The 13,832-nt window shown below is 37.6% G+C and overlaps 1 protein-coding gene and 1 pseudogene across 1 annotated transcript in view; both read right to left on the bottom strand.

The window, feature by feature from the left end:
- Positions 1-13,499, bottom strand: part of THSD7A (thrombospondin type 1 domain containing 7A) — a 518,919-nt gene extending 505,420 nt beyond the window's left edge. Inside the window, exon 1 of the mRNA XM_009002347.5 lies at positions 13,076-13,499. Within this exon, the coding sequence (XP_009000595.1) occupies positions 13,076-13,250 (175 nt within the window). The 5' untranslated portion in view covers positions 13,251-13,499. The remainder of the gene's footprint in view (positions 1-13,075) is intronic.
- On the bottom strand, positions 417-2,553 carry LOC144578300 (thyroid hormone receptor-associated protein 3 pseudogene; annotated as a pseudogene).
- Positions 13,500-13,832: the final 333 nt, after the last annotated feature.

Raw genomic sequence — 13,832 nt, 5'->3', positions numbered from 1 at the left:
CTACATATCTGTTAAAAATTCATAGAATGTACAATGCAAAGAGTGAAACCTAATGTAAACCATGGACTTTGGTTAATAATAAGGTATCAATATTGGTTCAACATAACATAACAAATGTTCCAAACTAGTACCAGATTCTAATAATAGAGGAAAATAGTGGAGAATGAGAACATGAGGCAACTCTGTATTTTCTGCTTAATTTTCTGTAAATCTAACACTGCTCAAAAAATAGTCATTAAAAATAAAGTAATTTTAATCCAAGCATTGCTCTCCCACCCCACACACCAACAACAAATGAGAGAAACAGCTAAAGCCCAATGCATTTTGTTCTGCTCAAGAGCCGGGCCTGAACCCTGGCTCCACGGCCAGCCTCCTCTGTCCAGTGGGAGGCAACGCCACGGATGCCTTCCGTGGTAGTTAAATCTGCATGGCTGGTGGGGGGTCGGGGTAGGATTTTCAGAATCTTCTTGAGGTTCCTCCGTGTAGCTCCTCGCCAGCCATCTTCCCAGAGCCTCTCTCCTCTGGGCAAGGAATCCTAACAAGAGGTGGCCCCTACTCGATTGTGGGCTGTAAATTGTCCTTCTCTTCTCAGTTCTCTGTCCCACTCACCTCATCTTCAATCTCCCTTTCTTCCCCACTGAACTTGTCATGGGCCCGCTTGGGGCTGGGACTTGATTTCCAGAACATGAACCACCCCGACCCCGAGGAAAGGCTCCTCAGCCCGGGCCCTGGCTCACCCACTTGTCACTGCCTGCACCTTCGCGGTCATCGTGCAAGTAACACGTCTTGCTTTTGGGTGTGTACCCTGGGTCTCACTCCTATTACCGAGTTCTTTTTTTGAAAATCGTTGTTGCTGTTGTTGTTATTGTTCCCAGGGCAGTTGCCTCTGCCCCAGCCTCTTCCTCTGGCTCAAAATTGAAAGGTTCCTCAAGCTCTGCCACCTCCTCTTTCACTTGGACCCACAAAGTCTTTGGTTCCAGTCTTGATTTGTCAAAGGCCGTGGTGCTCTCCTCTCTTTCCTCTGTCTCTTCAGTTCTCTTCTTCTGCTTCGTAGGAGTGAGATGACTGGGAGGAAGAGGCGGAGGATCTGGACCTGTCTCTGGCTCTCAGGTCCTTCCTCTGCTTCTTTGATCTTTTATGAGTTTTCTCTACTTTCTCAGCTGACCTTTTCCTCGAGTGGCTGGAGTCTTGGGAATCTATTAATTCTCTCTGTTTACCTCATTGAAGATCTCTCTCCTTATGTTTTCATGACCTTCAATATCAAGGCAGAGGTCAACAGGGTCTTCTTTGTACTTTCCCTCAGCCTTGTAGTCAGGTTCCCAGGTCCATTTCATCATAAGCCAATCCATGGTTTCTGAATGTACTGGTGAAAATGTCTATTCTCCTGTGTCTCTCTGGGCTTTTCTTGTTTTTGGCTGCCTCCTGCTCAGTTCCTTGCTTTAGGTATTTGGTAAAGCGTTCATGTAATGTCACTCTTGAGGACCCCAAGTGATGTTATTTAACATGGTGAACAATGGTCACTATATGCTGGGCAAACAATTCTGTGGAGCTATACTGAGACTGAGCTCACCATATGTGCTGGAAAATGGAACAAATTACTATTAGCAACCGGCAATTTTGCTCTTAATTTCACTTCATTTGGAGCTCTTAAGAGGAATAATTTGATGATTTTCAGTCTCTTCTCCCGTCCTGATTTTAAAAGCCGTTTTTCTCTTTTTTTTTTTTTTTTTTTTTTTTTTTTTTTTTACATATATGTAGTAATATTAGAAGCATTTAATTTGGGAAATTTTGATTCTTTTAAGAGATAACAAAGCATGTGAATAAACTTTGAAGTGTTCACCTCAAAACAAAAAAAATAATCATTTTAAAAGAATGCAGATAATTTGCTTGTTTTCTCTTCTCTTTGTGCTCTTTTTCTCTCTATCAGTCTTTGCAAAGCTTTTCCTGAATTCACTAATGTGACTCCTTCTATGTGGACCATCTCTCTCTGACATCTCCTGTGATTTGGAACCTCCTACAAAATTACCCAACTGCATGTGTCATTTGAAAATTGTTGTTCATATAAGAGAACACATTTGTGCTTTTTCTTTATCTGCCCTTATTTCATTTCTTTTCTCATAGCATAAATTTGACATAATAATATTGACAAAACAGAAACAATACCCCAAAGGTTATGTTTTCACATACTAAACTATGTAAAACTACAACTAGCTCAATGCTTTTTTTTCTGGAAGATGTACTGGCATCTTTATGGTTAAGTCCAATTATACATTGGAAACAACAGTTAGGTTACTTTTTGGTATCATTGCTCTAAGTTTTGCCAAGTTTCCCTCACCCTTTCCCAATATGCTATTTTTAATACAAATTTATAGGGTACCTGTGCTATTTTGTTGCATGCATAGATTGCATAGTGATCAAGTCAGGATTCTTAGAATATCCAACAACCAAATAATGCACATTGTACCCATTAGGTAATTTCTCATCCTCCACCCTCCTCTTACCTCCTAATCTTCCCAAATGTTCATTGTCTACCATTCCATTTTCTACATCCATGTGTACAAATTTTTAGCACCAACATATGAATCAGAACATGTGATATTTGACTCTCTGTGCCTAGCTGATTTCACTTAAATACCTCTAGTCCCATCCATATTGCTCCAAAACACATAATTCATTGTTTTTATGGCAGAATAGTATATTGTGTATATATACACCACACATTTTCTTTGTCTATTCTTCTGTTGATGGACACTTAGGTTGATTCCATATATTTGCTATTGTGAACAGTATTATGATTAACATGAGTATAGGTGTTCTTAGATATATTAATTTTTTTCTTCCTTTGGGTAGATACCCAGCAGTTGGATCAATGATTGAATGGCGATTCTATTTTTAGCTCTTTGAGAGATTTTCAAAGTGTTTTCCATAGAGGTTGTACTAATTTACATTGTCACCAATCGTGTAGTGGATATTGAACATTTTTTCATATACTTCTTGACCATTTGTATGTCTTCTTTTGAAAAATGCCTATTCATGTCCATTGCCCACTTCTTAATGGGATTTTTAAAAGTTGAGTTGTTCAAGTTCTTCCAGTATAATCTGATAAAGAGCATATTCTAATATCTGGTATACCCTAGAGAGTCCCTGATGGATGAATAGTTTGCAGATATTTTCTCCCATTCTGCAAGTTATCTGTTCACTCTGTTGATTATTTATTTATCTGTGCAGAAGCTTTTTAGTTCAATTAAGTTTCATTTGTCTACCTTAGTTTTTGTTACCTGTGACTTTGAGGTCTCAATTATAAATTGATTTCCTAGACCAATGTCCAGAAGATTTTTCCATAGTTTCATTCTAGTATCTTTAGAGTTCGGGATCTTATGCTTAAGACTTTAATCCCTCTTGGGTAGATTTTTGTATGTAATCAGAGATAGGGGTCTAGTTTCAATCTTCTGCTTATTGCAATTCAATTTTCCCATGCCATTTATTGAAAGGAGATTTCTTTCCCCAATGTACGTTCCTGTTAGCTTTGTCAAAGATCAGTTGGCTTAAATAGTGACCTTATTTCTGGGTAATCCATTCTATTCCATTGATCTATGCATCTATTTTTATACCAGTACTATGTTTTGGTTACTATAGCCTTTGGTTACTATAGTAATGTAAATTGGGTAACGTGATTTTTCCAGATTTGTTCTTTTTGCTTAGCTATTTGGGCTCTTTTTTGGGTTCTATATGAATTTTAGGATTTTTTTTTATAATTCTGTGAAACATGGCATTGGTATTTTGGTAGAGATTGCATTGAATCTGTAGATTTCTTTGAGTAGAATGTTCATTGTAACAATACTAGTTCTTCTCATTCATGAACATAGGATGTTTTTCCATTTGTTTGTGTCATTGGCAATTTCTTTCATCAGTGTTTTGCTGTTTTCCTTGAAGAGACTATACATGTCTTTAGGTAAATTTATTTGTAACTATTTTATTTTTGTGGCTATTGTAAATGGGATTGATTTCTTTCTCAGCTGGGTCATTATTGGTATATGGAAATCCTTTTAATTATTTTATCACTTCCCATTAATATAAACCTTTTTACCATTTGGGGACATAGGAACTAAATGCATGGGAACCACTCAAGCATTTGATATTTTGATCCAAGTAACTAAAGAATTCTGAGAACTAATTGTACTATGTACACTGAAAAAAAACAAAAAACATATAAACAGTAGTATTTTTTAAAATTTATTTAAATTATCACCTATGAAGTAAAAACAAAAAAAAATGCATAAAACAAAAAAAAATTCTACTGTGATAACATTTAATGCTGTCATCATTTGAATGCATTTTAAACTATTGGTGTAAAGTTTTGATAAAAAAATATACCTTATGATTCATTGGCACTTCTACCTCACAGTCTACGCTGTCTCTTGTATTAGGAAAGATACATTTTTTTCAAGTGCCACATCCTTAGTGCTTCCTTCATTAAGGGCCAGGGTAGTGTGCCTTTATAGTAATTCTAAGGGAGGCTGTTCTATATATTCACTACACTGAGGGACTTCCAATCCTCCCTTTACAAAGAAACCCCACTATCCAGTATTCTCATTCTAACTCATATCAGAGGTCAAGGAACTTCTATTCCTCCTAAAAGGACCCAAACCACAATCATACTTCACCAATAACCTAGTCAGTATCTCTTTCCTGCACTATCAGGCCAGTCCTCTATGCAGTAATAATGGGCCAAAGAAAATCTGGATTATGTGCCATCCTATTGTACTTTTCATCTCAGCTATGATTGGGGGCTGCCATCATTTTACAAACCAGATAGTTATGTATAATTTTCAGAAGGAGTGACCTAAGTTACCCCAGTTCCATTGAAACAGTAAAGCATCTTTTTTTTCTCTCAGCAAGGCATTTTACTTCTATAGGGGTGTGGAGTACACAGACGGAGCAATGATGGCTGCTGCATGGTTGGACAAGCAGGGAAGGGGTATTTGTGCCTGACATGTGTGGTCACTACTGCTGTATCATCCCTTATTGGCTAGGGTTAGACTGCACAAGCTAGACCAATCCTGATTGGCTATTTTAAAAAGAGCAGGGGTCCGAGCTGGAGGGGCAAGGTAGGTGCATTGGCAGGAAGGACTGTGATGGGCATGTCAGAGCAGGTAGCCAGGAGTGATCAGGTGACCAGGATGAGTCAGGATGGAGCTGGGGGAGGGGGAGCAGATGTGAACTACTGATTAGAACCAGTGGAGAAGATTGTTTACCAGAATTACAAGGAAATTAAATTTTAAAATAGAAAATTAAAGAACAAGAGAGCTGAACATACTGACATACTGATTCTTTGAAGAGAAACTTGAGGTTCACTATAACAACCCCTCATCTTGAATTTTTACAGTTTTTGCTTCAAACTTCCTTAACATGTCTTGGGATAGTTGTTCCTGTTTGTTCTTCTAAAAGTAATCTATTTGAATAGGGTGGAGGAGGAGTTGGGATATTTTAGTAAGAGTTGCATCTACTGGCCTCTGCATGAGTCCTTGGATGCATGCTGACACAACATCTAACGAGAAGTATAATTATCTAATATATCTAGGGCTGCTCTATTTCCTTTGGCCAAAATGGCTAGTGGATCCTAATTGTTCGGCTACTCCTTTGACAGCAGCTTTAGTATAGTTAACAAACTACTGTTGGTTATAAAGCCTCTTAAAACTCCCTGAGAATTTGACTTTTTGATCTAAGCAACCTATATATTTTAATGAATTCTGAGCACTGATGTTGCTACATACACCACAAAAGAGAAAAAAGACGAGACATAAACTGTAGTGGTTTTTAAAATTTATTTAAATGACCACTTACCAAGTAAAAACAAAACAATGTATAAAAAACAAGCAATTATACTGTGACAGCATTTAATTTGGAAGTGATAGGTGACAATGTTAATTTCAAGAAGGTAAAATATCAGATTCTTGAGAAATCCCCTGAGACACAATAATAAAAGAAGTATACGTTCTATTTACATAATTAACCCTAAATTTGATGCTTAAAACATTTTTATAGTATTTGGTAAATGCTGTCTACACACAAATGCCAAACTAATGAAAAATATGTCTATAATAAAAAATGTCTCTTTCCACACTTGCTTTATTTGTCTTTCATGACGTCCTTTGGTTGGAGAAAACAGGTAAGTATGTTAGACTAGTAAAATTTCTGCAAGTTATGTCATTTTTAGGGGAATAACTGGTAAAGAATGGTAAGAGAACTAACCCTTTTTGGATGTCTGCTGCATTTAGGTCATGGTAGTACATATTTTCTATTTACTACCTGCTGAAAAACTTCATAAATGCCTTCTTATTTCAGAACTTGTGTCATCAATCTAAGGTGAAAAACAAAGCCAGAGAATTGATCTAACTTAACCAGTCAGGTGGAGGTTAAGATTTAAACAGTGGATTGTCTGATCTCAAAGTCCGTGTTCTTTTCATTCTATAATGGTGTCTCCCTTATAACTTGGACAGTCTGATATAAATTGATACAGTTAATCAATACAGTTAACTGTATCAATTTATAATTCCTAGTGCATTTACTGGAAAAAAAAAGAGATGCTTAAGAGAAGGCTAATGCACATTATTGGGCTTGTTCCAGGTCATAAACTCAAATAGCTATTGTGTCATCTGACAGAATAATAGCAATAATAAAAACTATCATTTACTGAACTTCTAATATGTGTCAGGTACTCTCCTAGTACATTACATGCATTAGCACATTTAAACCTCAGAAAAATCCTATGGAATGCCTCCCATTAATCCATGTTGGAGATGGAAGAAAAAGATTCAGAGAGATAAAATAACTTTGTAGGTAACATGAATACAATATTTTCCATCCATCTTGCCCCAGATTGATTAAAATTGACACCCATGCTCTGTCTATCCTATTCCATCCTACTCATTCATAAAATGAGAAAACAATGTGACATTCTGAATAAAAGTAAATTGTAAGAACAACTGAAGTTCAAAACACTTGTGTTGGGATAATGCCACCTCATATTATGACTATCTGGAATGATATCCCTCTCTCCTTTTTACTTAAAGTTTGGAAGAATTAAAATAGATATATTTCCATATAGATTGAAGAATATTTTATATGCAAAGTCATAAGTACTGTTATCATAAGTACAAAAAGCAAAAGAAAATGACTTTATTTTTATTTCAAATTCAAGAACAAAGGCATAATTTTAATGTAATTACTGTGTAAAGGACTCAGTGACTGTCAATAACGGTAACATCCTGCATTAGATTAATCCAGTTCAAAAGCTTTTAATGTGAGTATTCTCCTGGAGAGAAAACACATACCTGTCAATACCCTATCACTTGAATTCTGCATTATGGCCATTATGTACATGTTTCTTGGATTTGAGTGTAACTTCAACATTATAAAAATAAAATCAATTACTTCATTAAGATATTTTTGAAAATATGTCTATGACAGAAGTTGATAAAAGTTTATGTGTTCAACATTTTTTTGTCTGATCAATGCTAAGTCAGTGGCATTTTGCTCAATTCATTGACATTCTTAACTTGGAATTGCCAAGTGAATATAACTAACCATAATTATTATAGAAGCAATCTCATATGCTGGAATAAAAAGGGCAAATGTCATTAACACTTGTTGTAACAGTAGTTATTCATCTTTCAGTAATATAAATGCTATGTCTCTTGTGTGTATGAAATATGTTTTCCAATTATTCATAAAAGATAAGCATCTTTGAAATGACTGTGATACAAAAATGTTGAACATTTTAAGTTTTATATTTTATTTATTTAATTAACTTTTAATGACAAGATCTTGCTCTGTTGCCCAGGCTGGAGTACAATGGTGTAATCATAATTGACTAAAAAACTGAACTCCTAAGTTCAAGCAATCCTTCCACCTCGGCCTCTAAAAAGTTGTGGGATTACAGGTGTGAGCCACCATGCCCAACCAACTTTTATATTTTAATAAATGTTCTTAGTATCTAAACTTCTGGGCTTTACCCCCTTGTACAACAACAACATCATACTAAAGAGACTTACATACCACTTAGTTATTCAACTTTATTCATACTGTATCTTTTCTACCATCTTGTTTTTTTTCAATCACTTTTTTATCTCTACCTCCATACCTAAAATGTCCCTTCCCAAAACACTGAATTATCTTACCAAGTCCTCATACTTGATATTTTCTGAAATATTTTAGAATCCCTATCCAATTTTTTCTAAATTTTTAAAATATTTTTTACACAATATCCTTGATAGAAAACCTTCTTCCTCTAGTATATATTGTTATTTGCCCTGTACTTTTCCTGATCATACTTTCTTAGCCTGTTTCTCTAGTTTTTCTCCCAGTATGGCCCTTTATATCTCAATATTCTCTGTAAAACATCCAGGCTTTTCTTTTCAGTATTTTCCTTCCTTTAACAATCCTGCCCACTCCCATACCTTGAAATACACATTTATGTTCAATGATTATACCTTCAGTTTAACTCCTTCTCCTAAACTGAATCATTCATACACTAATTTTCCCATGAGATATATTCATCTAAATATATTGTTGCTACCTCAAGCTCAGTATATTTGAGCTAAATTGAAATTCTTTTCATTACACTAAGAAATCTGTTCTTCTTTTTTCATACCCTGTATCTCCATTACTGGCTTCAGGCATGATGGAAACTTTCATGACCTTAGTTCCTACTTTCCTTGGAAGGCACCGTATCTCCTGCACCCTAAACCGAAGCTAACACTTCTTCAATGTGACCTCAAGCCCTCTTCTGCTCACTCTTCTTTATAACTTTTATGGTTGTAGCTCTGTCCTCCTTTGTCTCTCAGTCAATCCCTCATGCCACTGGCCTTCCAGCTTCTAAACTCATCTCTCTTCATTCTAGACAAACAAAATATCACTCTTCTGCTTGAAGTTTCCAGAGGCCACCACCTGCTTATAAGTGAAACTCCAATGTCTTACCATAGTTTGAAAGTTTATTGATAATCTGGTCCTAACTCACTGGACTGGCATGAAATCTTTTCACTGCTATCCAATATCCTGGGCTTAACCTGCAGGGTACTACTGGGACTTTCAGGATCTAGGAATGCTGTTGTGTCTTTTCATATTTATTTTCTTTCTATTCTCTGCTTAGAATGACATTCTCCTCCTTCCTCAGTCAAAATCCAACTCATCTTTCCAGACTCAGATCATATATTAAATTCTCTTTGAAACCCTTCATACCTCCTTTAACAGCCAAATAACCTCTCTGCTCTTCTAATGTTCAATCCCCGTGTATGGTATGCCATGTTGCAATTGTGTATTTATAGTCTTGTTTAATTGCGAGTTTCTCCTAAAGCTGATAATCAGTTGAATAATAATTTTTTAACAAGTTAATTATGAGTTTCTCAAGAGCAGGGATGGCAATATCCCAATCAGCCTCTACCACAGTGACTACATATTTTAGGTCCTCAATAACTCTCTGTTGTGAATTTACTTAAAAAAGCATATATACATATAAAACATTACATATAATGTATAAGCAATATATGTGTATCTATTATATGTGTACACGTGTGTACAGTTAGTTCTTGAACAACATGGTTTGAACTGGGTGGTTCCACTTACATGCAAATTATCTTCCACCTTTGCCACTACTTAGACAACAAAACCAACCCCTTATCTATCTTCCTCTTTCTCCTCAGCCTATTCAATCTGAAGACAATGAAGATAAAGACCTTTATGAGGATCCAGCTCCATTTAATGAGTACATATATCGTCTCTTCCTCATAATTTTCCAAATGTCATTTCCTTGTCTCTAGCTTACTTAATTATAAGAATATAGCATATAATATGTATAACATACAAATATGTATTAATTGACTGTCCATGTTATCTGTAAAGCTTCTGATCAATAGTCGGCTATTAGTAGTTAAGTTTTGAGGGTGTCAAAAGTTACACATAAATTTTCTACTGTGCATGTGGGTCAGTACTCTAATCTGTGCATTGTTCAAGGGTCAACTTTATATACCCTATGTTTGTTGTATATATGTATTTATGTGTGTACTTATAATTTATGTATTTGCCACCATATATATTCATATATATGAAGCACTTTAGGGGTTAAAAAGGCCTTTAGATATTATTTTATCTATTCGTTGAATATTACAAAATAGGAAACCAAGAACCAAAGTCATTAGTGACTTTACCAAAACTCTATACCATGTTAGTAACATGCACAGTTTGAGTTCCTGTTCCAGATCTTCATCCAGTGTAATAACTTTCACTGCATCATTTTAATTCAATCATCTCACTAGTAATCTGATTCTCTATAATTTTCTTTACCAAGACCAAGCTTACCCTATTGGAATAGCCATTCTGGATGTAGGATACAATAAGTTCCTCTTTAAAGGTTTAGCTTATTAACTTCCTTTAAAATTCAAGAGGGGAAAATCATTAAGTACCATGAGTTCTGAGTTCTTCAAAGAACCAATATGTCATTATGTTCAGCTTCCCTGTTCTTTGTTTTTCATTTTAAAGTTTAACTCCCTCATTCTTTACATTTTCTTGTCCCTGTTTCAGTAAACAATCCCCTCCTAGCCTCTGTCACCTGCTCTGTCCTTAGTCATCCTTAGTCACCTGCTCTATCCTTAGTCATCCTACAACTTACTCCACCACTGTGGCTCATACCCCTGCTCTCCCTAAAACAGTCAATCAGAAGCAGCTTAGACTATGCAGTCCAACCCTAGCCATTAGGGGGAAGAAACAGCAGTAGGTTCTAGCTGCATTATGGATAAGACCCCCTTTCTCTCCCTTGTCCAGTGTGTTCTTGCCATTGTTCCATCCACTAGACACACATTTCTATAGAAATAAGTTGCCTTGCTGAGAAAACTTTCGCTGGAGTGCTATTTTCACTTTGCAGCACCAAGCATTTTACTTCCAACATGCAATATCTCACCTCTTTTCTCTTTCAATTCCCTTCTTGCTTCTTTATTTTCATCAAGTGATACACACTTAATGATTCTGTAACTGCTAAATTTTCATTTATGTTATATCTTTTTTCTTTAAATATTGTCTAGTTCTTTTGATAACTACTTTCAACTCCTTTGCAGCTATTTTAAAGCCTCTTTTCCCTTTGGCAAAAAGTAACAAAGAAGTCATTATTTTGCTTTCCAATTGAATGAACTTAACCAAACCAAGGATCACAATTAAAGAAATATCTTTATCATCCTTATTATACTAGCTTACATTTGCATACAGCTTTGAAGTTTACAAATCACTTTCTCATAACTGATTTTATTTTCACACACTGCAGATACACAGAAGAAGGTATCATCACATTTACATGCAGTTGAGAAAACCAAGAGTCAAAAGTTAAGTGAACTGCCAAAATTCCCATAGCTAGCAAGAGCTGGGACTAGCACTGGAATCAAGGTCTCCATACCATTGTTTCTGAGAGCTTTCCACTATTTTCAGCTGTTTATTGGCTTGTGTTCATACCATGACATTTATGATGACATATATTGGCACCTCAGATGCTGTACAGTGAATGTTGGCTAGGCTCTTTTCCATCTGAATTATTGCTTGGCTCTTGTTACTTTGCTAGCATAAATTTCAACTAGGCAAGTACTATTTTGTCCTACACTGACTTACCTCAGAAGCTCTTCCCAAGCATTTAGATACCATTGAATGGTAAATTATAATCTGATTAATGTGTATCAGTATGAATGCGCTTTTGACGAGTCAAACCCTAACTGAGGCTAAACTGGAGATCTTCAACTCTTTGTTTAAATTGAAATAAATTAGTTTTATTTCATTTGAACTCATTAATCAACTGATCTTCAAACTTAAAGTATTAGCAAGAATAATCTTGCTTTTTAAAATGTATATATATTTCATGCAATATTTTAAGACAAATTATGTGCTTTGATTTTAAATATATTTCTGTTTAATCTCCTCACTAAATTTCTAGATAGCTGCACCGCTTTTAAAAATTTCAGATACCGATATTGATGCAACTGTAGAGTAGATTGAGCTCTCTTCAGCAGTGGTGCAGAGATGGGCTGGAGCAGGGAAAGAGACCCACTCTCTGAAACCAGTTTGCAACCCCATGACGAATACATACTTTCCCTTTCAACTACAACTTTCTCTTACTGTTTGGCCTGACCAAGTTACTCGTAAATTACCCCCTAGCTCTAAGCAACAAGAATAATCTTTTCCCATTTTACTCCTATGAACATGTGAAGTTTCCTGTCCGCTAAAGAATTCTCAATGTTTTTTAATGGACAGAGAAAGCGAGCCGGCAGCAAAAGGGTTGGTAATGCTTCACTCAGTATTGTTTTCCTGCCTGTCACAGCCCGGCCAGGCCCTCCAAGCATTTTGCCAGGGGGTACTGATGGACAGTTAGTTGCTGCTTTTGTTGCGTGATTGAAAAACAAAGCAAAAGAATTCTCAAGGAAGGAAGGAAGGAAAAGTTTGAACCCAGGCATCCTAAGAGTTGTTCACTTTAAAAATCCTCCGATTCACTAGTTATTAATAAGAGTTTTTCAGTCTTTCCGGAGGCCTCACTGGAGCCCCATTTGCCTTTAATTGTTGGAACCGCCCTCATTTGGCTTGTTTCTGAGTATCCCACATATCACAAAGCTAAAGTTAACAATTTCAACTCTATATCTACAAATACCACAAAAGTGAGTATATTGCTCGCCTCAAGAATTAAGACCGACGCTAAACTCTTTGCTTGTTCTTTGCTAGAAGTATGTTTGAGAAACTCCTAGCAGAATGAGAATCCAAAGATTAAAAATATTGCACTTCATTATGGAAGTGCAGCATTGCCCTCATTAACTGCAGAGCTGTGAGAGAAATATTCCAGCGACTCACTGTTGCCTCATAGTTGTTTTGCTTCTCTTTCATAATTGCATCGGACATGACCTATTTGCTTCCTAAGAAATCATACTTTTTACCTTAGGAACCCAGCATAACTGGGCCATCCAAAAGCATAGGAGTCCCGACAGAAGGCCATCAGCTCCTTATCGTGGCCCCAGATGTGAAGATGGGGAAAGGGTAACTTCGTCCCACTTACCAGTCTTCCACAGATAGAGGGTGGGCGCCTCCGCCTCGCCCTGCGCTGCAGCCCCACCGGTGCCCGGGCGCAGCAGCAGCAGGAGTAGCTGCATCGGCAGCAGCTGCAGGACGCCCCGGCGCGGCCCCGCAGCGCCCCGGCTCCCGGACGCCCAGCGCCTGGCTTGCAGCCCCATGCCGCCCGCAGCCACTCCAGGGTCCAGAGCCGCAGCACGCTCGGCAGGGAATTTTTCTCCGCTCTTGGAACGTCTTCCCAAAGAGTACAGAAAGCAAGGCTCTTTCCTGCTATTGTTCACTTCAGATGAGAAGGAGGGAGAGCGCGTCTAACACCAGGGAACAATAGCGTCCGAGGTGGTGGCGGTGGCCGCCGCCGCTGCCTCTGCCGCTGGCGGGGATGCTGCTGCCGCTGCCATCCCGCGCAGAATGGCAGGTCCCGGCGGCTCCGGAGGCAGCTGTCCTCAGGGAGCCTCAGCTGACTGAGCAGGTCTGCTAGGTCTGGGAGGCAGCGCAGCCCCCGCCAGCTGGAGGGGGAGGAGGGGGGCGTGAGCCCAAAGGAGCGAGAGGGGGCTGGAGGCAGAGGGAGTAAGAGTACCAGGGCGAGAAAGGGAGAGAGCAAAGGGGAGAGGGGACAGCCAGGCGACACCCAGCTCCGACATACCCGCCTAAAGAACTCCTGTGCACATGGTGCGATTAAATATGTTTGGAAGGATGAACCAATAAAAAGAATCATCACCCGGCAGGTTTCAGAATGACAAATA

Source organism: Callithrix jacchus, chromosome 11 (assembly GCF_049354715.1).
Source record: "Callithrix jacchus isolate 240 chromosome 11, calJac240_pri, whole genome shotgun sequence".
In the NCBI taxonomy this organism is placed as follows: domain Eukaryota; kingdom Metazoa; phylum Chordata; class Mammalia; order Primates; family Cebidae; genus Callithrix; species Callithrix jacchus.
The sequence above is the reverse complement of the archived record's forward strand: the minus strand, read 5'-3'. Positions and strand labels throughout refer to the sequence as shown.